At 43.2% G+C, this 23,848-nt stretch overlaps 2 protein-coding genes across 3 annotated transcripts in view; one reads left to right on the top strand and one right to left on the bottom strand.

Moving 5' to 3' along the window:
- The first annotated feature begins 208 nt into the window (after positions 1-208).
- Positions 209-3,942, top strand: mrpl2 (mitochondrial ribosomal protein L2). Its single transcript, XM_072391307.1, has 8 exons — positions 209-291; positions 894-976; positions 1,065-1,233; positions 2,412-2,553; positions 2,652-2,767; positions 2,864-2,974; positions 3,068-3,141; positions 3,228-3,942. Exons 2-8 carry the CDS (start codon positions 905-907, stop codon positions 3,435-3,437), a joined length of 894 nt encoding a protein of 297 aa, XP_072247408.1. The 5' UTR covers positions 209-291; positions 894-904; the 3' UTR covers positions 3,438-3,942.
- Positions 3,547-23,848, bottom strand: part of LOC140313263 (phosphofurin acidic cluster sorting protein 2) — a 43,288-nt gene continuing 22,986 nt past the window's right edge. The window contains exons 4-25 of one of the 2 annotated variants that reach the window (XM_072391301.1): positions 22,248-22,373; positions 20,431-20,593; positions 19,184-19,275; positions 18,825-18,905; positions 18,415-18,474; positions 16,968-17,119; positions 15,888-15,981; positions 14,953-15,036; positions 13,454-13,587; positions 13,100-13,232; positions 12,900-13,004; positions 12,503-12,609; positions 11,445-11,599; positions 11,227-11,337; positions 10,038-10,140; positions 9,294-9,326; positions 7,700-7,742; positions 7,564-7,606; positions 7,221-7,359; positions 6,875-7,101; positions 6,483-6,596; positions 3,547-6,347 (exon numbers count right to left, since the gene is read on the bottom strand). In XM_072391301.1, coding sequence (XP_072247402.1) covers positions 6,232-6,347; positions 6,483-6,596; positions 6,875-7,101; positions 7,221-7,359; positions 7,564-7,606; positions 7,700-7,742; positions 9,294-9,326; positions 10,038-10,140; positions 11,227-11,337; positions 11,445-11,599; positions 12,503-12,609; positions 12,900-13,004; positions 13,100-13,232; positions 13,454-13,587; positions 14,953-15,036; positions 15,888-15,981; positions 16,968-17,119; positions 18,415-18,474; positions 18,825-18,905; positions 19,184-19,275; positions 20,431-20,593; positions 22,248-22,373 — 2,415 coding nt within the window. In that variant the 3' untranslated portion in view covers positions 3,547-6,231. The remainder of the gene's footprint in view (positions 6,348-6,482; positions 6,597-6,874; positions 7,102-7,220; positions 7,360-7,563; positions 7,607-7,699; positions 7,743-9,293; positions 9,327-10,037; positions 10,141-11,226; positions 11,338-11,444; positions 11,600-12,502; positions 12,610-12,899; positions 13,005-13,099; positions 13,233-13,453; positions 13,588-14,952; positions 15,037-15,887; positions 15,982-16,967; positions 17,120-18,414; positions 18,475-18,824; positions 18,906-19,183; positions 19,276-20,430; positions 20,594-22,247; positions 22,374-23,848) is intronic. The other variant, XM_072391302.1, reaches the window with a different exon arrangement.

The following is a 23,848-nucleotide window of genomic DNA, read 5'->3' as shown; positions in this document are numbered from 1 at the left end:
TGAGAAAAGCTGTCACGAATACCTCGTTATAAAACTGACGAATGTGTACTTTAAAAAAAAAATAGCGCGTTTAAGTGTAATATAAAATACGGAATATGGATATATAATATAGGTTCAACTAAATAGCGTACGAAACACAATCATTTCATACTTTTTTTTTCATAATTATTCTAAGAAGAAGGGATTTTAAAAAAAGGGACAGAAAAGAAACGTCATCGGTGTGCGACGTCGCGTGCAGGAGTGTGAAGGACGCCGACGTGAAGTTCGGAATGAAATAAGTAAAACATAAAGGTTGGCTCAATGTTACTGTTATTTTGGGTTATGTTGCAGCTTTATGTGACACATACGCTTAGTTTAGCGTCTGCTGTTACAATTAAGAAGAAGAGTTAGTGACAAAGTAGTCCAAATCTGTGTTGATAGGTTGAATCAAGCTAGCGCTGTTCTCGGTTTGATTTTTTTTTATACTGTTATTAATAGATATGCTTATTGACGTAGAAATACAACCATCGATCAATATAATATATTTTAGATGGTGCTATTTTGTAAATTAATCATTTGATTATTTTAAGATAAGTTACAAGCAAGACTAGAGCTAGCATGAAATGGTAAATTTCTTATTTTCAGCTTAAAAGCTAAAGCTACTTGTCGGGCACTGCGGGGGCTAAACAGCGTCCACAGAACAGAAAACAAGCTACACTGCAATAACGGCACATACATTGAACGCCAAAAGGAAGTCAGTTAAATACAGTTTAACATGTGGATATATTGACAGCCTTGTAAAAAGTGAAAGAAGCCAAGATTTGTGTTGATCTTCCTGCTTTGTAAGCGGCCATTTCCTAAAATGCTTATTCTACAAGTAATAGTAAAGGGACTCTTTTTCATATTTCATGCAGGCGTTGCTGTGATGGCGGTATCATGTTTAACCCGCGCTCTGCGCTCCTTGACTCTCTCCCAGCCTGCTCTGATGCCCTCGCAGGTAAACCCTGTCAGCCTCACTCATAGAGTCGAGTCTCCACGCCTGCAGCCACCAACCAAGTTGAATGTCTCTCTTTCTGCATTTACAGGCGGTCAGTCATCTGAAGCTGGGAGCTATTGTACCCAGTACAGTCAGCCAGTGCAGAGGCTTCCTCACCACAGCCTCTCTGGATCAGAACAGAACTTATTGGAAGGAGAGGGAGAAGTACAGCATCAGGCCGATTGGGATGAAAAAGACAGGAGGACGAGACTATACAGGTCAACAATTGGATGAAGTAGTTGAGATCCATGTTTAAAGGTGTTATGATTTGCATTGCATTATTCCCCAAACCCCATAAACCAGCATTTTACTCATACGAGAACATAGAAAATAAATCAAATATGAAGGTGAGAATTGTTACTTTGGCATGGCAAATACTAGCTCATCCTGAAATAAATGGTATCAACGTGTCTCAAAGTTGGTACAGGGGTAACGAAAGGCTCTAAAAACCAGAAAGAAACAGCCAAGGAAACACGTTGGAGCTAATTGTAAACGGGCCAGTAACGTGAGAAGAGCACTGTAGAAAGGTAGAGCCTCTGAGAATTAAAGACGTGCAGAGGTTTAGCAATAAGTGTTTTACAAAGTGTGAAGTAGTTTCAGAATAATGCTCCTCAATGTAAAAACACTCCCCCATCTAATGTGCATGATATTTAAAGATTAATAGAATCCAGAGACTAAATCTATGTAATGTGTGCAAAGGACACGGCCACAAATCAGTATCAATGCCTGTGAAGACCCTGAACTATTGAGCCTGTAGAACTCTTTAGCAGACGAGAATGGGGCAGCATTCCTCTCAATGTTAAGTTCCCTTCAGTTCCCAGACATTTGTTCAGAAAAGGAGGGGATGCTACACGGTGGTAAACTTGACCATGTCCCAACTTTTGACATGACACTACCATCAAATTCAAGAGGAGCTAATATCTGTCATGGAAAAGTAAAATGTCTCACCTTTAACATTTGATAGATGTTTCTGTGTTCTTTTGTAAATGAAATATTGGTTTGTGAGATTTTAAAATGATTGCATTACGTTGTGTTCCCAATTTTATTTTATTTTTTGGGGGGGGGGGGGGGGGGGGGGATCAGTGTTTCGGGAGAATCGATCTGAAACTGTCCTGCGCAGGCTTTGCAGATCCTAACGGCAGTTTTGAATGGAGCTGATGTGGAACAGTTAAGATAGGACAAAACAATTAAAAAGCTTTATTTCTCATCATTCATGAAGCAAATGCTGAATTAGTTACTGAGTGCATTAATCAGTTGTAGACCTTGTTTAAAGTCACATCTTGATTTGAGAAGGACTGAACTATTTTCCCTTCAGGTTCAACTCAGAGGGTCCACAGCTTTCTGTGATGTAACAGCTGTGATGCATACATGCTCATTTCCCCTGTCTGCTCTGCAGGGAGGATACGTACGCATGGCATTGGCGGTGGCCATAAACAGAAGTACCGGTGGATAGACTTCCAGCGACTGCGCTATGAGCCCAACAGAGATGGGAACCCTTTCGAAGAGAGGGTTGTTGAGGTGCGATACGACCCGTGCAGGTGAGACCGGCTTCTGTCACACATAAGACTTTCAACATATAAAGATAATGACATTGAAGTTGGCTTTCATAATCCCTTTCTTCTCTTGGCGTGTAAAGGTCTGCCGATATCGCCCTGGTCGCAGGAGGTGAGCGCAAGCGCTGGATCATTGCAACAGAGAACATGCAGGCTGGAAACATCATAAAAACATCTGGAGTTATTGGACGTATGGCAGGTATGTGATACTCTACAGTTTCTGCTTGTTGTTCTTTGAGACTGCCTTGAGATGGCAAAGTCTTGGAGTTTGTAACTCATCTGGTTTATTTTGCAGTGTCAGCCAATGAGGGGGATGCCTACCCTCTGGGAGCTCTTCCTGTGGGGACACTGGTAAACAACCTGGAGATACAACCAGGGAAGGGGTCAGAGTTCATACGCGCCGCAGGTAATCCATTCTGTTTTTATAAGACATCTATTGCGGAAATCTTACAGTGAAGATAAAGTAAGGTTACTCCCCCCATCATCAATTGGTTTTCAGGCACAAGCGGCGTTTTGCTCCGTAAAGTAAACGGAACCGCAATCGTTCAGCTTCCTTCTAAGCAGCAGGTTCAGGTAAGGATGGACTACATTTACTTTGATAAAACCCTTTCTTTTCTTTCTCTTCCTTTGCGTTGAACTGAATGTCGTCTTGTTGGCAGGTGCTGGAGACCTGCGTGGTAACAGTGGGACGCGTTTCCAACGTTGACCACAACAAACGGATCATCGGCAAAGCCGGCCGAAATCGCTGGCTTGGCATTCGCCCTTCAAGCGGCTTGTGGCAGAGGAAAGGAGGCTGGGCCGGACGCAAGATTAAACCGCTGCCTCCGATGAAGAGTTACGTCAACCTGCCCTCCATCTCTGCCAACTAACACATTAGTGTGGACATGTTTTTGTTCATGAATGCCTTGTGATATATGTCGGCCCTGGCAATGAAGTCAGATGGGATATGGGGGGGGATACACATCTACAGACAAGCTGTTTGTACAGAAGATTAAAAATTTTATTAAACACAACTGCTTGTGAGAGCATGGAAAGAACCAAAACAATATAAAAATCCAAAACATATTTACATCTATAATAAAACATGCAGAGTAACCCATATTTTTAGTGGTGAATTTTAAAAATACTGTCATGTCATTTAAAATAGGGTTTGTGCAAAGACACTGGGTGGCATTTCAAGTTACAGGAGCAATGAGATGGCATGGTGTAGCCGCAGATTGACCTAATATGAAAGGATCGACACTGACGTTGGTTTCTTTTTGGAGTGCTAAATTATGGTGACAAAGCGCGCATGCCTGCTCATTGATCCAGCCTTGTAGAACACCCCCATGCTACCTCTGGATTTAGGGTAAAATTAATAAGAGGTAAAATACACTTATCATTTTGCTCGTCAAAGTATTTCATAGACTAATTCCCTCAAACGACTGCCCGGGTTAACACTTAATGCAACCCCTTTTAGCGAAATATGAGGGCCAGCTGGGCTCCTGACTGAGACGCCATGGCGACGACCCCTTCAACAAAAGCAGGAGACAAAGAAAAGGTCACAGGTGGACACAAACGATGGTAGCTGCAAAACAAACTCCAAACATTAAGTGGAAAAACATGAGGCAACAGACAGCCAGGATGGTTTTTCAGACCTCACAGGGGCACTGAAACCCATCCTTTACTAACGCATCATCCCGAAGGAAAAGAAAAGAGAAGAAGCAAGCCTTCTCTCAACTTTAGGTAGTGGTTTACTTTCAAAATGAACACAAACGCTTCACCTCAAAACCAAAGTGAGTCCCAATTTGAGCTACTCTGCATATAAAACCACATGAAAGTGCATTACAAAGTGAGGGAAATGTATGAGAAATCGCATACCTAATAGTGTTCGCATTGTTAACTTCAAATTGATGAGCTCTGGAAATATATTTGGCATTTATGTCAAGAAGTAAAAGGTACACTATTTGTGCTTTCAATTTAGTGGAAGGGAGGTTTGCCATTCACAATAGTATATCTTGTATATATTTATATACAGTAATACAAAAAAAAGAAGAAAAAGCCAGCCTATCAAAGCTTGTAAGTCTTCACTTTATAAAAAAAAAAAAAAAAAGAAGCAACAAACTCATACAGAAGGCCCTTTGTCCAAAGGTTTTTCCTATTGCAAAAGTTTCACGTTAACACTATTCAGGGAAGTACCATCAAACCTAAAAGCACACCTACAGACACACAGGCAGTGACTCGGACATCTGGCTGGGGAGTCCGCGCACTCGTCATCGTATTTTAAAAGCAATTTAACACTTGCACGGCGCTCGACCCTACGGTCAAAGCATGGTTCAAGTCAGACAAACTCATTCTCATTGTCCCCCCCCCCTCAACAGGCTCACAATACTCAAGCTCCGACACTCTCACTGCGTTTCAGTTCAGCCGTGGTGACGCTGGACTCAAAAGACACTTGGTTAGGATTGACACTCATCTTAAAAAAAATGTTCAGGTGTCGACATGTGGCCAAATACGGGTACACTCGTAAAACTAATAGCTCAGTAATCTTAATACTGATCTCCACAGGGACCACAGACACGATAAATGCACAATTCTTAAGTTTTCAGTATGACAGACTACTAAGTTTGGCCGAGCCACAAGGTCTTGCGAACGCAAAGTTTGGCACATCACCGCACAGTCCGTAAAACTCGCCAAGTTTCCTGCAGGCCAGCCAGTGCGTCCAGTTGAACACGAGGTGGCCGTGTTTACCACATCTACTCTGTTCCGAGCTGAAATCGCTCCGAGAAGGCCGAAATACAACGCGGCAGGGAAACCGTAAGACATCGTTAAGCTGCAACTCAATTTGGTGTTCAGCTGTCGGGAGTTAAAGTCGTTACCCTGCTTCTAACTGCTTGCCACTGTACAGTCTGAGTGTACGTTAACAACAATGTTTGCACTTTCAATGACCAGCTGATGAACAAGTTACAAATGAGATTTTAGCTACATTCTAATACTTTGAGTTTTTTTCGTTTTTTTTCTTTTTCTCGAGTCGCTTCGGTGTGCTTCAAAGCAACGAGGCAACAACCACAAAAAAAAAAAAAAAGAACTGCCCGCTCCTTCCTATGAAAACATACTTTTTTTTTTAAGAAAGTAAAGGGACGAGTAAGAAAACCGAGCACTGAGTTAGAAGAAAAAGGATTCCATCTAAATTCACAGCAATATTCCAACTTTGAACGACAAACACAAACACGGTCTGCAACAGTCTCACACACGCCACTGCACATCACCATCACACGCCTCCATTGTCTATAGAGTAACAATAAATGTAGGATTTCACAGAAATAATAAAATGTTAACAAAAACAAAGTGCAAACACAGCTGCCGTTATCGAAATGTGGCAATTTTGTCCAAAGTGCCTCAAAATACCTCTGAGGCGGTAGCACAAATCTTACAAAATAGTACTTGTTCTTTATGTAGTGTGTAAAAAAAGAAAAAAAAAAAAACAACAACAACACCCAACAACATCAAAAAACATCCAATAGACAATGTGAAATTTGTGTGTTGAACACGTGGTTGTGAGGCAGTAAGATTTCCACAGGAAAACTATTACTGGGGGGGGGGGCTTTTCTTCTAATTCTCTGTAGCCTCTGGGTGAGACAAGTGCAGCTGAGAGTCTGGTGGGTGAGTGGATGGCGGCCGGGGTCACACCGGCTTAGTGTAGCCAAAGATTCCCACCGGGAAGTGCTTGACATGCGTCGGCCACTGGGCGGCGAGCTGGAAAAACTTGACATCGTTCCACTCCACTCCGTCAATGGTGACTAAAGAGCACAATAGAAACCAGAGTTAAACGCATGAAAAGCCCCGCACTTCATGAATAATATATTTCACGTGCAGCTTGCACTGTGCAACATCAACACCAGATGGCAGTGCAGCTTCATCTGCGTCAGCCTCACCTCTCAGCATGGTGTGCTGGTGCTTGGCTGTGCAGATCAACCTGCTGATGCCATCGATCACTTGGCTCTTAGAGTCCAGCTCTTTCTCCTTGGGCTTCTTGCTAAGAAATATCACTGAAAAAAGGAGGAAGAGAGAGCTGGGTCAAAAGCGCACTTCGGTCCCACACTACCTCTTTAGACTCTAGACTCACATTAGCTGCAGCAAACTTGACAAAGCAGAACCTCTGAATGAATCACAAACAGTATGAATGTAAAAGAAAAACATAATATTTCTGTTTTTCAACCCAGCTGCATGGAAAACTTTAGATGCGTCAGGTTTTTTGGGGGGGATAGGCTTAAAAGTTCAGGTCAAGAGAAAAAAGGACGTGAGTTAGCCACATTCCACAGCGTACCTTTCTTGTAACCCTTCTCCTTGGTGACCACAGTCATGGCCATGCTGTGGGGAGGAGTGAGTTCCCCTCCGCTGGGCAGGCGGCTGACTTGCAGTGAACGGAAGTTGCTCTTCAGGGTGTTCTTCAACCCCACGTCTCGCTTATCTCCCTCTTTCTTCTTCTCTGGGCCTTGCCACGTCCAGTAGTCCACCTGCAGCCCCATCACCTCACTGCCCGAACATGGAGATCTAAAAAAATAAATGAATAAATAAAAAGTGAAGTTATAAACAGTGCTAAAACACAGCAGACGATAAAAGCTACTTTAAAGGGAGGGAAATTTTGCTGAAAGGCAATGTGAGTTTTGTACCCTGCTCCAGACAGGGCGGTGGATACAGAGGGAGACTGTGGGGGTGTGCTCCCGATCTCTTTTCCATACGGACCAGCCGCTGGGGGCGTTGGGGAGGTCAGGATGCTTGTGTTGCCTCCCATCGCATCATCCGAGTCCACTTTTAAATTGGGAGAAAAAAAAAAGGAAGTCACGCACAAAGTGATGATAAAACATATAACAACAAAAACAGACAGTTTTTCAGATAAAGTGCACAGAAATAGTTTCCATAAGCATGGAACTGAGGCAAATTGCATCCAACTGCATCCTAGAAGGCAAACACCTGATTAAAAAAAGATGTCATCTTTCAAAACATCTTTCTTACTTGAAGTTGAGAGGCTTTGCTCCACAATTCCAACTTTCACAACCTGCAACACGGAAGAGGTCTCATGTCAAACATCAGGAAAAACAGACAGAGTCAAAGGTGTTCGGCACCTTTCCGATGAATGGCAAACTCTTACCCCGATAAATGGCACGAATTTCTGACTGGAGTCCTCGTCAGGGCTGTGAACAAAGAGAGAGAAAAGTCTGTGAGGACGACAAGAGGCGGCTTTGAACATTTCAACACTCCAGAGGTGCACGCAAACACTCAATGGTCCTGAAGGGGAGATGGCTGTGGGGATGGGCCTGCACCATGTCCCACGGCAGAGGGAAGGGAAGATGACTGGCTCAGGTGGAATGGGGGTATTCTCAGGGTCACGTTACAATGAGATGGATGAGAGGACCGCTCCTTACAACCTAAAATAGAGGGACTGGCGTTTCTAGTCAGGCGGTGGTAGGATAAGAGATTTATTTTTGGACGCCCTTTAAAAGCGATCGTTGAGGCCCAGCTTTATTGGATGCGCAGCTTGACACAATCCCTTTCAAGTGTTATGCAAGCGACCTTTACAACCGAACATGCTTTTTGCACTGATAATCGCAGTGCAGGTGCACACGCCGTACTGCAGTCCCCACATTAACAAACACCTCTATATCTGAACATGCTCTCAGTCATGTTACACATCCCGATTTAGAGATTTTACCAATTAAGCACCATCATCACAAAGCAAAAACCCACTCAGACTGAAAAAGCTGGTCCAACAACATGATCGAATGTCTGTGGACTAGGTTATATGCCCTGGTATTTTCAACTAGAAAGGAAACATCAGGTCATCGTGAGCTGAGACGAGCTTCCAAACAGAACAATTCATGTTTGACTACCAATCCTTTGTAAATGTAAGCGCTAGTGGGTTTTTAATCATGTTTTAGTAGATTTCATGCATTTTACTGTTAATTTAGTCCCAGTTTTATTCTGTGACCTAACTTCACGTATATTTTGTGTGTCACGTTTGGTTTTTTCCTGTTGGTCTAATACAGTTTTCATCCTCAGTCTGAACTGGGCCTCGCTATAAGCAAGCTCTATGTATGTTTCTTTAGTCTGCGGCACAGTTCCGCTTGATGATTGTGGATGTTTCTCTTTGGATTTGGAATATTTCTCTTACAATCATTTGACCTTTAACGAGGCTAACTTTGACATTGGAAAGAAGCAAATGGACCAGTTCCAGAGCAGGATCAGGTTTCTCACCCACATCTCACCCAAACAATTCATCGGAAAAACGTCTTTAGAAAAAACGTTAAGAGATGAAAAACAAAGGTTAACTGAATCCACAGCGAATGATGACGTTGTCCGGGCAACAAAACTGCTTCCTTGTGACTTCCTTGTTTCTTTGGCCTTGAAGCAGTCAAAGAAAAACTATCACGTAAAGGTTTCGTCAGTTATGTTGGGAGTTTTAACATCATTCGTGATGGATCGATCGTGGTCGCACACCACAACACCAATCGGTTTAGCAAATGTTAGTTTTAAAGGTTGTTAGGCAAATTCACAGCAACGACACAGAGGACAGAGTAAAAAAAATCAAAGTCACACCAAACCAGAGGCACAGGTCGGGACAAAGTGAAGTCACAGTGAGTATCGAGTGTGAAAAAGGGAAATGTTAAGACACAGCAAGGAGCTCAGGCCAAATGGAGGAGGGAAAATAAAGGAGGGCAAAACAAAACAAGAGTTGAGTTAGATACCTGATATAAAAATCAAAATACAAACTTCTTTTCCTTGAAAGCAAATCAAAGGGAAAAAAAGGGGAGGGGGGAAGAAGGAATGCGACAGTGTTAAAACTGCGTTGGATTTAATACCTTCTGACCAATCGGAAGCCACTCTAACGACGAGGGGGAAGGGTTTGGTCAAAGTTCAAAAAGGAAACAAGCAAAATGCACACAGAAATGCAATGGTTGTCCGCTAAGTGAGTCTGCGCTTGTGGCCACGAGACCGCCAGACACCTGGGCTGGGAAATTAATCTGCCAGTTCCATCTTTTTAAACAAATCAACCATAAATATCTGTTTTACTGAGCAAAAAGTTGCATTTCAGCAAAGTGAGTCTCATGTGGAAACTGCGCAAACAATTCTCATTACAGATCCCAGCAACTTGTGAGCGCTTGTCTCGCGTATGTGCCCATAGCTACATGCTGGCATGCGTCGTCGTTCCAAAAAAACAAAAAAAAAACGTCCCTCATGCAGCTTAGCTGATATTTACATGAAGATCTGTCAAAACATAGGTTGAACTTTTCCTGGCCACATTAGTTCTAAAGCTCATTCTTAGGTAAAAGACAAAAAAAAAAAAACATTCATATCAGTAGAACTTATTGGAAATGAATGCAAACAAAAGACTTTGAGCTCAGAAAGCACAGATACACACATGCATACACACACAAATCATATGCTGAGTATGAATATGCTAAAATCACAGAAAGTCAGAGTTAGCTTACCTCTTCTGTTTGTAGGTGAGCATGGCTTCTGAGATGGGGAACTGGTGGGACACGCTGGCCCCGGCCAGGTACTGAATGACCCGTCCTGCTACATCTATGTTATCTGCAGGGAGCCCCGGGACAGGTGTTACAAACACACCTCTGCTGTTCAATGTCTAACTAACAAGTTACAAGACAATTGATGCCTATGCTAAGCTTAACATATCAGATTACTGGGAGACAGAGCGTGAATCATTTATGCCCCGCTGAATTAAGTAGACAGGGAATACTGGGCGTTAAATGTCATCGCAATGCGGGTAAAATCAGCCACACGCTAACACACACACACACACACACGAGAGAAACTGTGTTACATGAAGCCTGGCATTCATCTCTGGCAGCCTGAAAAGTAGACTTGAGTTTCTGTGCCAATTTCTTTTGATCTACTCTTTGTCAGCAGTTTAAAGAAACCATTCGCCATGGGGAATGCAACGGTACATCACACTGCATTGCATGCTGGGATGGCACAGCCTGCTTGTAAGGTCGGCTCTTGCGTTCCATCATCCTACAGTTGTTGCCCGGTCAGTTTTTGTTCCGTTTGGCTAAAAACGTTAAAATTGAGTTGAAAAGGGAAGACTTGGAGAAATAAAATCATGACAGAAGGTGGACTTTATCAGGGGAAACTGGATCGTACTGCTGAATGCAAGATCTGCTAATAACTTCTACTACTTCTTTTGGCTAATTTATTAAAAATAACTAATTCTAAAGATTTCAAACGCATTCAGAGGTGTGTTTATTTCATGGAGTCACTATATTGATAATAAAGATGCGTTTTAATCTTGAAACCCATTAAAAACATGTTTTGTTTTATACTTTAAGTGGACTCTTGTTTAGCCTTTGGTTATAGGGAGGAGACATGGACTGCCACATGATTTTCAAATGTAACGGAAATAAACAGATGGGTGATGCACATGTTTTTCCTTTGGTTACCTGGATTATTTCTACATTTTTCCACATTTATTTCTACATTTATGAAGCCAAACAATTACAGATGTGCAAACATTTTCAAACATGCAGCATGATCTGATTTTAAAAGCCTTGGCGTTCGTGTTTTAGTAAGTCTTCTGATCTTTTTTCTCCTTTTCAAGGCGGCTGCACGCTAGACATGCAGACTTGCTTTTCAGCCAGGCAGCAGGGCGACGCATCCTACCTGAGGCAGGCCGCTCTGTCCTGCAGAACAGCTCCCTCCACGCAGTGTCCATAAAGATGTTGTTGAACCGACTGTCAAAAGAGGCCACGTGCTTTGCAAGCGGGTGAGAACCTGTGTTAAAGTGCAGAGAAAAACTTTGTGTATGGGGAAAAAAAAAACAAGACTTAACATTTAGAACCTTTCTGGCTGGACTTTGCACTACATTCCAGTCGACGTACCAATGGGGATCACCAGGAAACGTATATAACTGAGCCAGTCAGGTGTCTTATTGGCCAGCTGCTCCACAAAGAATCTCAAGATGGTGCTGAGGTAACTCTGGTCACCTGCCACTGCCACCTTCATTGTAGGGGGTGTCTGCGCATTGCAGTTACAGCTGCAAGGGTTAAGATAAGGAGAAAGGAAACGAGTAATAAACAGTAAGACAAAGAGCCGAACTTATGAGAAATGTGACTCAGAGATGGTGAGTGAGAGAGAGTCTGAGGGAAAGTTTTCTATCTCGATAGAATTTTCCAGCTTCAATACCAGCCTCACCTTTATTGTGTCATAAGTTAATATTTGGGACAGTGGGTACCTGCAAGTATCTGCGAGTCTTCTTCCAGTGAAAGCAAACACTGCAGCAGATTTTAGATCTTAATCAAACAATAATAAAACTCAGCTGCAGTCAGTTTATCAGGATTAATGAGATAAAAAAGGTTTCATGATGCTGTCTTTACACAGCATTCAGAATTTTGCATTGCAAGATGCATATTAAACTTGAGCAGAAAGAGGCACTAAGATATGTAAGATCGTAAGTTCTTCCAGTGTCAACGTTAAAATCATCCAGCCAGCTAAGGCTACGACAGCACTGAGCAAACCGAGAGCATGGCTCTGTGCGGCATGACCCCAGCTGAAGGCTTCAGGTTAAAAGGGGAGCAGGTGTGTTAAGTGTTGACAAGTTGCACTTCAGCTGGTTTAAGGACAACACCATTTTAAGAGTGAAAGTGTAGCAAAAAACCAGCTTGAGGCGATGACAGCCAAGGGGATGGATTGCGGAATAAGAGAAGAAGGCTGAAACTACAACCCATCGCAAGAAAACAGGCACATTGTCAAAGAATGGGCGTAGACAGAGAGCACTTCAGCAACATGAGCAATAGAGATCTGGAATTCTCTGGCGAGGAGCCACCATAAACACACACAGTTTAGCGGGGAGCAGTCCAAGGTAACGGGAAACAAGATCACACACACCGATGGCTTGTGTCATAGAACCAGAGCCTGTGCATGTTTGTACGTGACTCACAATCTCTGGATGCGTGTAACGATGGTGTTGAAGGCAGCCTGAACATCGGCAGCAGAGCACGTGGAGACAATGGGCTGGCCCTGTTCATGGAGCAACTCGGCTACGTACTGCACAGAAACACACATGAGAGGGACACGATGAGTTAATGGATATACAAGACGCAGAGCTGGACGGGTTGGAAAGAAAGCAGGAAAAAACGTGCTGCTGCAGCCAATAAGTGAAATTAAACCGCGTTTTATTTTTGTCTATTTGAATGCCATAATGTCAGCAACAATGGAGGCTTGAAGCATGGCTAACGAGTGAGCCCCATTCTTAATGACTCTTGTTTTTAATCGCATGTATGAACAAATGACAGTTAAATACAATTATGAAACGTCACCTATGGAAAAACACGCACCTGTCCTTGCCACTCCGTAGTGTTGATGAGGATGATGCTCTCAGGGAGGCGCTCATCAGAGATGAGGATCTGGTTTAGCTGGTCGTACACGGACTTTCTGGGGACCTTGGTGAGTTATGAGGAGCAGAGAGCGTGAGCACATCAGTGAGCACATCAGTACGGCACAGAAATGGGACGCGACACCGGTGTGTGGCGTTCACCTGCGTTATTAGCCGCGACTCCGGGGAGCACTCGCTGTCTATGCTGCTGGTCCTGTCGCTCTGGGCCTTTGAGTTTTGTCTGTCTTTCATGGAGGTGCTGCGAGGACGTCTCTGCAGCTTGTTTTCCACTTTACTGAGAATGCGAAACACAGAGAGCTCAAAATACATGACAGATGGAACCCAATGAACTGGTCATGAGACAATATAATAAAAAAAAAAAAAAAAAGGGAAACATTCAGAATATCACATCAAAGGAGACACAACTTCGGTCTAACTTGTATATCAAGTTCAGATGTTATTCAATGGTGAATGCCAGTGAGTGTTATTTTCCAGATGTAGTGATGAGCAGTTTACCTGGGAGACATGTGGTTTTGGGACTCTGTCTTGTAGAGCTTGCCAACACTGCTAGTCACACGTTCAGTGTTGACTTCCCAGCTGTTTACCTCCCCCGGACCGGGTGCACTGTCATCAATTTCAGGCTCCTGAACCTTAGAGAGAGAGAAAAAAAAAAAGAAGTCTTGTGTGAAAGGATGGTTTAGGGAGCAAGACCCGCCATTTTCACTCATGGATCAGCCACCAGAGAGGCCAGAACTTAACCCCACTGAGGCTCTTTGGAATGCGCCGGAGAACACTTTACGCAGCTGTCCGACTCTCCATCATCAATACAATATGTTGGCGAAAAATTAGCGCCACTCTAGATGGAAATCAATTTAGTCACATTGCGTAAGCTTATCCGAGCGATGACACGGTGAATTAGCTCCGAACTCAAAGCTAAAGGAGGCCCAACAAAACATTAACGAGTGACTTTTTCTCTCGCCCGGGCAGTGAATAACTTCCAGGCTAAATCTACGCTGGCATGGAAGGCGTGTGGCTCACAGAGAGCACCTCCTCTGATCTCTTGATTGGGACTTTCAAACATGAAATATTAACCGTCTCTAAGACAAATAAAATCATCCAAAACAAATGCAAAGCAACCACCAAGACACACAGAACAACATCAAAGGAATGCATCTTATATAACAAGCTCCAGAGGCCTTTTATTTGCCATGTGGCTTGCGTCTTGACCCAGAAAAGTGGCACTAAAAAAAACATAAGAATTTGTTCATTCATGTTGGGTTTTTTTCTTTTTCTGAAACTGGCTCTCCATCATGAGTCCCTGAGCTTCCTAGAAACTGTGTCATGACAGCTAATACCTATACCCAATGTTCGTGTCTGTGGCAGACAAGAAAAAATAGATTCAAAACCCTTAAAAATTTAGTTGAAGACATTTTAATTCCTCTTCCGTCTGCTTTTTAAGAACGTGTCGTGTCGTGTCTCATCAAACTAAGCCGGTGCTTCTTTCTGCAGCCAGCATTTTAAAAAGAGTCAGAGGAGTGGAGGTGGAGCACGAGTTAGGAGCTGCAGCCCTGGTGAAGAAGTGTCCTTAGTTTTTGAAACTGGAGATAATGAAGCAGGAGCACCCTGACGGAGGAGATAAAGTCTTTGTATCTTTGCAGGTGGCTGAGGAAACAATGCTCCTGCAGATTCGATATTCACTTTAAATTGGGTTAGTGGAGCGGCGCGCTGAGACGGCTGCCTTGCACTCAGAGGGGGAGCAGTGTTGGAGCTGAATAAGGTTACACTGACCCGACAGCACAAAAACAACAACACCCCTCTCTAAGTCCTCATCAGTCAGAAGTGATCCAGCATGGTGCTGCCTTGTCTGCTTTACTAATCCATAATGGATGACTGTGCTGTTTGGTTTGCCTGACCCTGCACACTCGAAAAAGAACAAGTTGAAAAAGAAAAATGTGAGCATGAGAATGCTCAAGGGGATTCGGTTGAAATGATGTACTGCTGTTCTAAAAACATACCCCAACAGTTGCGTCTGTGGTGCTGTCATCTTGGTATCGCCCCCCTTGCACTTTACATCTGTCCACAGTTAGAAAGTCTCCACTCTGCAGGGTAAACACACACGGCCACAGGTCAGATCATTTTATCCATGGAGGTCAATTCTCTGGTGAAAATAAATGCCAGCATCTTACAAGCTCCGTGTCCTCAGCTCGCGGTGGCTGCTCACACATTAAGCCCAGAGGGGAACCACTCGCACATTTATGTGCTCAGATTCACTCCACTAAAAGGTGTTTAAATTAATCTTGGAACATCTGGTTTAATTTATTTCACTGTCAGATCAAAGACATTCCTTTTTGGCAGCAAGACATGTTCATGGAGTTGCGCTGAAACACAACAAAATGGAGGGCTATGGCAGTCTGAAAGGCTCTGGGCCATTTTTATTACAAGCTAAAATGGATTCTCAGATATTTATAAACAGCTGTCTCTCTCCTGCTATCAGACTCGACGTGTTTCTCTTTCTCTGTTCGTGTTGTTCTAATGGCACATAAATCTCAGAGCGGGAGCTGCGGACTGCTGCATCCAATCGCCTCTCGGAGCATGGGAGCATAGCTGTGTCTGTGCAAGTGCGAAGACGGTGACGGAAAGGTCGTCTGGTGTCGGTCACTATAAATACTGAAGGCCTGCAGGGGTGGCTGGGGTGAGGACTTAAGTCTCCCCATCCTTTTCTGCTGGTGGCTGCATTGCGCTCATGCTCAGTCTCGCCCGTCTTATCTTTAGGAATCCTTGAATTACAATAAGCACAGAGGCCTGCCAGATATTCAAAGTGTGGGAGCAGTTCTTTTATGTAACACTGTTTACAGGAAGGATCTCAAAGGGTTGAGATACAACTTTGTAAGTAAACAGAGAGGCTCAAAAAAGGCAAGTGTGTTCATAGAGTGCCTGGCGATCAACTTACAGGACACGACAACTCTCTCTGCTGGCTTTTTTGGCTGTGTATGCTTCCAATCTCTGTCTGGGAGCTGGAGTGGGACATCCCCTCAAAAAAGGGCCTGAAAACAGACGCACAATTTGGAGTGATAGGACATTAACAACATGAAAAACACTTCTTTTTTTAACCTCTGCCTCCAAGAAATAAGTGAAAGACACAGAATAATCAAATTGATCTAAATATATAGAACATAGATTATTCTGGGACTCTTGTCCATCTCGAACATCACAATAATATTCAATAAAATATCTGGATAGATCACGTACATTTTCCGAATAACGACACGAAAGCCAAGAAGAACTGAGAGTAATGAAACCTAAAGCCCAGTCAGTGAAAAAAAGTCTGGAAATTTGGGTTGGAGCTCCTTGGACGTGTAAAACATTGATGTTTTGAGACAACAGAAGTGCTATGATTAGGAACTACTGATATGCATAAAACTGAAAGAGTTCTTCATTAAATTATCCTGTTTATCTATCAATTCAAATTCAACAAACTGTAAATGGATGAAGCTACAATGTGCAAATCATTGCAGAGCCCTGGTGTCCGTAGCAGGATATTATGGAGGAAGCAAATACTCTGCATGATGTGGCAGAAAACTGCCCTTAAAACTGAAGTAAACCTACAACAGAAGGACTTCAAACTATAAAACTATGTGGTCCAATCACAGCCTAAGGCTTAAGCCAACGCAGAATCTGAACAAGGCCGAGCACAGCTGACATGCAAGCGTTCTTTTAATTTCATCACCAGTAAGAGAATTTTCAATGCCCATTTTCAGTACAGACAGAAAATACTGGACTCAAATACTGGTTAAGCACACTTTTGTAGTTAGTTAGTTAGTTAGTTACATCGAGAGGAGATGAGATCGCAAATTCATAATCAATTAATGAGACTATTTCTCACCACTGTAGGTACTTATTATTCCAGCAATATTTCCTAACCTCACTCGTGGTTTCACACCAGCTGCTGGCTGGGATGTTTTAAAATGTAAAGCCATGATAACATTTATGAAAGATGGTTCTTGATGGAAACAGCTGAGCACAAACATACTTGAGTTTGGGCTTTGGAGTGCTCAGCACACTCTCGTTGTCCTCCATCTCTGGCCCACTGTCGCTCTGGTTGTACACCTCCAGGCTGTCGTAGAGCAAGTCCAGATCCTCCTCCACCTCCTGGGTCTGGTCCACTGGGTCAGAGTCCAGCACCTGCCACACAGGTTAGACCTATTTTCACTGCACTGTAACCAGGGATTTGTCATTATGTTCATGGACTAAACAGGTGTAGGAAGCAACTGTTGATTTGCATCAGCTAATCGTGGCCACATCCGGACTAATGGAGCTTAAAGAACGAACAAGAACAATGAGGGTCATAAAATGAAAAAAATCTGTGTTTAAAAAAAAAAATCTAAGCAATAAATACATCTGGTGCTCAAGCTCCGTGGAATGTAATTAAAAGGTAAGTGAGTGATAGAGGAGAGCTAAGGTGCTGCACAGTGGGAATGTATATCATAGGAACTGCACACAGGCAGGCTTGTGGACTAATCAGGTGATTAATGCCACTCCATAAGAGCAGGAACTGGCAGGGAGCAGATAAACACAGTCTGTCCCCTCTCCTCCTCCTGGCTATGTATTTATAGAGCTGTAGCCTTGCACTCTTCCCAGCCACAAGGAAGAGATTAGTTACAGGGAACGTGATAAAAGATCACTGGACCACCTGGAGCTTCCAGAACCTTCCAGTTAAACACAGCTCTAATAGTCCAGAGGTTGTGGTAAGTGTCATTAGGTTAGATCACTCACACAGTACTTGGTCATAGTGCTTTAAATCGCATAAAAGCCCAAGGAGGGAGTAGAAAGTGTGACTATCTTCATTCGGTTTAAGAACTTGTGCAAGAGGAACAAACCAACAGACGTCACAGTTGTTCCTATGGATTTTACTGTTTAATGGTAACTACTATCATTCTCATGGCTTAATGCAGATTATGTACTCATGGACATGAAGAGGTCGCCGCACTCTACTGGCCGACCTCCTTCTGGTGACCTGATTACAAGCCATTATGCAAAACCAAAGTATTAAAGAAAGAAAAACCTCAATAGAGCATGAGTCATCACATTTATGGCTTCTACGTGTAAATAGGCATCAATGGAAATGTGTGAATCAGACATCCATGAGCAGATAAGTAAGGCAGCCGGACACCATAATGATACCTGCACCTCTGTTTTGACAGAGGTCAGCGACTCCTCTTCAGTCAGGAGCACATTGGTTGTGATGTAGCTATATGCTGTTCAGTCAGTCAGTACTGAGATTATTCTCTGCTGCCCCAAGGGCAATTTAATAACTGCAAGTGACACAGCTGACTAACTGGAGACTTCATAACAGATGGGCCGAGAAAGTCCCAGAAGATCACAGAGGAATGGTAGCAGTCCACTTTAGCTTCGACACTGAGCATGTTCATACGGGCACCAGTCCAAACAAAAACAATCGTCTTTTTCGGATAACTCACCTCATCCGTAACCTTGAACCTCTTCAGCAAGGCCACAAATTTCTGCTTGAAATTAGGTTGCTGTAAAAAAAAAAAGAAAAAAGAAAGAAAAGAAAGAAAAAAGTCAAACACGCAAATAAGAGAAAAAAATACTGACGTAAAAAGGAATAAATGCAACATTTACAGAAGCCTGACAGCTGGGACCGGGCTTATAAATTCTCCCAGTTAGTGTCCACTGGATTACTTATTCTATGTAAAGTCCATTATAATCAGTCCAGTGAACCCACAGTGGTCATTTACACGCTCATCCAACTCGTCCTAATGGCTTGAACAAATGGAACATAGCGTCTTCTTTCTCTTAAAAGCTTGTGTACCAGTACAAGCAGATCTTGAGTTATTCTCATGGTCAATGATTGACGAGCAAAACTCACCCTGGTCATGGAGGTGGCTCGGATCATTTTCCTACGGGCTTTCTTGGGCTTCCGGACTTCATCGTCTTCATCATAAAGATCCTGATTGAAGAAAAACGCAGAGGAGGCAGATGAAATACCTGCGATCTCACAATGCCATTGACCCAAAATGCTGATTACACACATTTAATCTATAACAGAAAAGAAATCATAAGTATTTCTCCTTATGAGATTACATCTGACATACAATGCTTAGTGTGTCAAGAACACTCAACCACCTTGCTGAGCTGTTGGAGGTTTTATTTACTGTATGTGTAGTTTTGCACTGGGAGGAGTAGAATTGTCAGGACCCAGGTGATATTTCTTTTTGTGGCACCAACCTGGGCATGGACTGCGTCGTCACTGGCCTCCTGCTCCGATGAGTAGCTGTCGTCGTCGTCCTCTGAATAATTATCCATGTCTGGGGAGCGGTCTGAAAAAGGCCAGCCACAAACGCACACGGAGATGTCAGAAATACTGGGAGATATGTCTGACATTTGTAGCAGAGAGATTAGAGAGAGGCACACGCCGAAAAGCTTCTCCCAGGCAGTTCATTTTGAGTGAAGCCACTGAACATCAAGACCTGTTAAGCATACACTATACAACCATACCACTTACGCTTTCAGTATATTCTACAATCCCTTCTAGAAATCAAAGTGAGCCCAAAGGCAATTTTCCATCTTGTGCGGGTGAAGTTACGTAATTTTTTTATCATATTTTGCTTCGTTATTCAGTAACTAATCGTTTTGAATGTGCGCCAACAACAATGAACATGATAACATAATTAAATGCTACAGTTGTTTGCTAAAAAGTAATACAAATTAGATTGCAGAGCTCTTTTGTGCTCGTCTATTTAGTTCCAATTTTAATGACATTACAGCGAGTGAAACGCGTCATTGTTCTCGTTTAATGTCAAATTTTATCAGTCCGAGAAGCCATATTTGGAAAGCGGCAGATTTTCCAGTATTTGACAGCAAGGGCAAATCAGGTGACGGAGGATATATCTTTTCTTTTTTTCCTAACAGCTTGTTCAGACTTCCTTTTGCCTGTGAAACATCCTGTTCTGTGTTCCTAGGTGGAATCGATGCAATTCAGAATCGCTGCACTGGGGAGAAAGATAAACATCTTTCCTCCCCTTCCTCTTCTCAGAGTGACACTAGTTTAATACTTGGTGTATGAGCTCATTTGTTATGTTTGAGTGGAATCCTTAATAACATCCAGAACAGAGAGGGATCAGGACAGCAGTGCAGAGGCACGAAGTCCGAACAGGGCCCAATATTCCCCTGTCCAGAAATAGTGCAGTGTAAGGTAATAGGCCCTACATCTGTTCAACTCTCACATCAACATTACAGCCATCGCTGAAGAGAATAACATATCCTTGGCCATAGAACGGCCTTGGATTAATAGTTTATTCTGTCCTCAGAAGGGAAATAGAAGCCATGTGGAAAGAGGCAAGAGAGAGGCCACAGCAGGGAGGGCTGCCTCTGGGGCTGAAGGCTGAAATGGCATGCAGGCTTTGGCTGAGCGGCATGGGCACAAGCCTGTCTGACAGAGCCACGGAGGGGAGGCGCGACATGGCGGTGCCCACCTGAAGTTTTGGTCTTGCGGCCAGCTTGTCCGCTCCCGTCCTCATGGTCGATAGGCTGGCTGGAGAGAGAGTACACGCTGATCTCCGCCACGCGAACTGGCGCCTCTTTCACGTTGCTATGGAGACCTAGGATCTGTCCTCCGTCTGTTGGGTGTTGCATCACCTGGACATAGTTTAACACAGAAGTCTTGTTTCAAATCCCTCCTTTGATATGTCTGTGGTAAGACCGCACAGAGCAAATGCAACGGAGACACGGATTTCACTGGCTTCAGAGTCCAGAACACATCATGTCCTGCGCTTCTTCTGTCTATCAATCATTTTGCAGATGCGTGATCAAACACCATGAAACCAAGGCAGAAACATTGCATACGCTTTCAACAGTCAGGCAGGATGATGGAATTCTGTCTCTTCACCGACCCACTGCTGATTCAATAGAGATTAAAATGGCTTCTGTTGCGCGGCTGCATGCTCACAGATTTACTGACTGATTACAAGCTGACAGGTACACATTCTGTAAATAAATCTTCATTAGCACAATACTGCTTTTCCAATTTGAATGTCAAAATGAGGCAAGCCAATCTGTACACAACATCCAGTCCCATTGTGTAACCCAGTTTACACAAACTGTTTTGAATTAGAGAAAGGATGAGCTCTCATGCTAAGCTCTATCTGGGGGGTACTTTCAATATCTCACTGGATGAATCGCTGCACAGGGAGCAGGCTCATTTTGCTCGACCACTGCCAGGGGTGCACTTGAATGCTCCATGCAATGCCCAATAAGTAGCTTCCTCCCCCACAATGCTCAGATAGTTTTAGAGCGGGTGTAAAATAGGGTTTACACCACAGCAGATGACAATGTAATTACCCGAGAGGATCCATCAATGCCCAATCTAGCTTTATTCATCGAGGTCTGTGGGCCTTTTTTTCTTTTTTAACATAGCAGCAAACAGTGAAACAGCACAGGAGCTGAGTGGTATTTTAAAATACAATAATGCATTAGTCTTGTTTTCAGATGTCAATCAATTCCTGTCCTGGGGCCACTGCTGGAAAATAACTTTGGCTAAGAATGGACAGCACATCTGTTGCTGTGATTAGGAAAAAACAATTAGCACCTGTGGTATCCCAAATAAACACGACTCACAAAATCAGTTTAAATCTCCATCTCATCTGCATCCCCCTTGCATCCAAACAGCAAACTAACAGCATCCAGAGGGATGCATTTTTCTATATCAGCTCTGTGAAGCTAAAGTTCCAACCAAAACACAGGAGCACTTAAATTTGGTAAGGTGACTCATGTGACAGCATAGCAGTAAGGAAAGCAAGTTCTTTTTAGGTATTAAGAAAAATAAAGACCCTTTGATGGTCCAGTGGCCAAACATTAAAGGTTCACTACAGAACAACACGCTGCGTGTCCAACTGAGGACAATAGAGCTTTAAAAAACCCAAAACAAACAAGCAAAATTATACATCTCATTTCCAAACAAGCTCCCTGCTCCCCGTCCATTATTTCTACAACACAGCACGGCTGAATGCGCCGTTTTTAGAAAAGTGCATATGAAAGCACCACCAGATGGTCCATCACTTCGAACAGCGCAGCCCTATGTGTGATGAGAATGAATCATCAGAAATACTGTGTATCCCGGGAGGCTTTCTCTCTGGCAACCGAGGCATGATAGCCATGCCAATCACTGTCAGAGAGGAATGCAATCGCAGGCTCGGGAACAAAATGACCCGTTCCCCAAGAGACAAGAGGCGGCTGATGACGACACATTGAAGGGAAATGGGTGAAAGCGATGGCCCAAGGCACCATACAGTACCTCTGCCATATTGATAACTCCGACTGCCAGAGTTTTGTAGCCCAGGATGGTTCGATTCTTGTAACGTTTTCTCCTTTGCAGCATAATCTGCAGTCTGTTGGCATCCCTCTTCAGAAAATGGGGGTACTGAAAAGAAGAGAAGAAGTCAGATAAACAATGCAGCCTGGATTACATATTTAACAGCCTTTAGAGGAAAACCCACATTCATAATTATTTCAACGCATTCCAGCCTTGTTATGTAGCCTCAAGACGGAGGAATGAATAAGTGAAAATCCAGTGTCTGCACAGGATCTGCATTCAGCATGCATTTTCTTTCTTAAGCTCACAGTTAAACAAAACAAAACAAAGCATAAGTTTCATTTCAAGGCCAGTTCCACCAGCAGGATTCTGTTCACACTCTTTAGGTGTTCTTTTTTGGAGGCTGTATTGTGATGTTAGTTAGCCAACGAGCCAGCTCATCAGTCTTTTTATTCTAAGACAGACACAGAGGACTGCACTGGCTCAAGAATGGAATGTTATCTGTGCTACAAATTACTGCCACCGAATACAGCACAGCCAAGCCAATTATTCCAGTCATCGCACATATGCAGTAAGTTTTCTCCTTCCAACCCTTTTTCCACATCAGCTCCATTTCATCCAAAAGCACTTGACACTTTTAGTCCCAGGGACCCTTCTCTTTTTTTTTTTCTTAAAGGGATTATTTAAACCATGCTTGCCTAAGATTCAAATGCTGTCTCCAATGCAAGTTACGTAAATAATTAAACAAATTAGTCCACTGACATGAAAAAACAATCCTCGCTGCACCTCTGCCTCTGAGGAGCACATGGACAGAAATGAACAGATGGAAGTGAGCTTCAGCATCAATCGTACAAAAATGGCAACGCGGCACCATCCTTCATGGCTGTGCTGTGGGATGTATTCTAAAACAATCCCAATATCTCTGATTCACTGCTTTTCTTCTGCCTCTCCCCATTCATTCTCCTGTTGGCTTGACAACCACAGGTGCACTTTCTCTCCTCCTTAAATTAACTAAGTTTTAGAAATAACAGCATACACTGAAAGTAAAAACGCCTGACCGGGACCATATCTCCAGGTACTTTTATCAGACTCTGCTCCCTGTGGCGCAGGCAGTAGGACCCTCCCAAGGTTCCAAGGTTCCTGAGGTCGAAATTTGGCTCAGGACTCGAGCCCATGAATTTCCCCACATTCTACAAACACGCATCCTTCCCATGTCAAAATCTGTAGTCAGAAAGTAGTCGTTTTCCTCTAGAAACACGTTGTGTCTGACTTTCTGGTCTTGGTCTTTCTATTAAATTTTCTTACCCCTTAGCTCTACAATGTTTTCAAAATATTGCCTTGTAAGTTCAGCTTTTACGAGTTAGTGCAAACTCACCGCTTCAACCTTCATGTCTAATAAAGTCTTTTTTTCTTTTTCTCTTTTTTTTTTAAGGGTTCACTCAGCAGCTGTTTCACTTTATGTGGAACTTTAGTTCTCACACATCTGCTCAGATTATTCACCTTCTGTGAAACGAATACATTGCCAAACAATGGCATACATGCAGGTCATCGGTGGTTGTAAAAGCAGTACGGACACAAACACA

The sequence above is a fragment of the Leuresthes tenuis genome, unplaced genomic scaffold, assembly GCF_036924035.1.
Source record: "Leuresthes tenuis unplaced genomic scaffold, fLeuTen1.0.hap1 SCAF_8, whole genome shotgun sequence".
NCBI lineage: Eukaryota > Metazoa > Chordata > Actinopteri > Atheriniformes > Atherinopsidae > Leuresthes > Leuresthes tenuis.
This window is presented reverse-complemented; position numbering and strand designations above follow the sequence as displayed.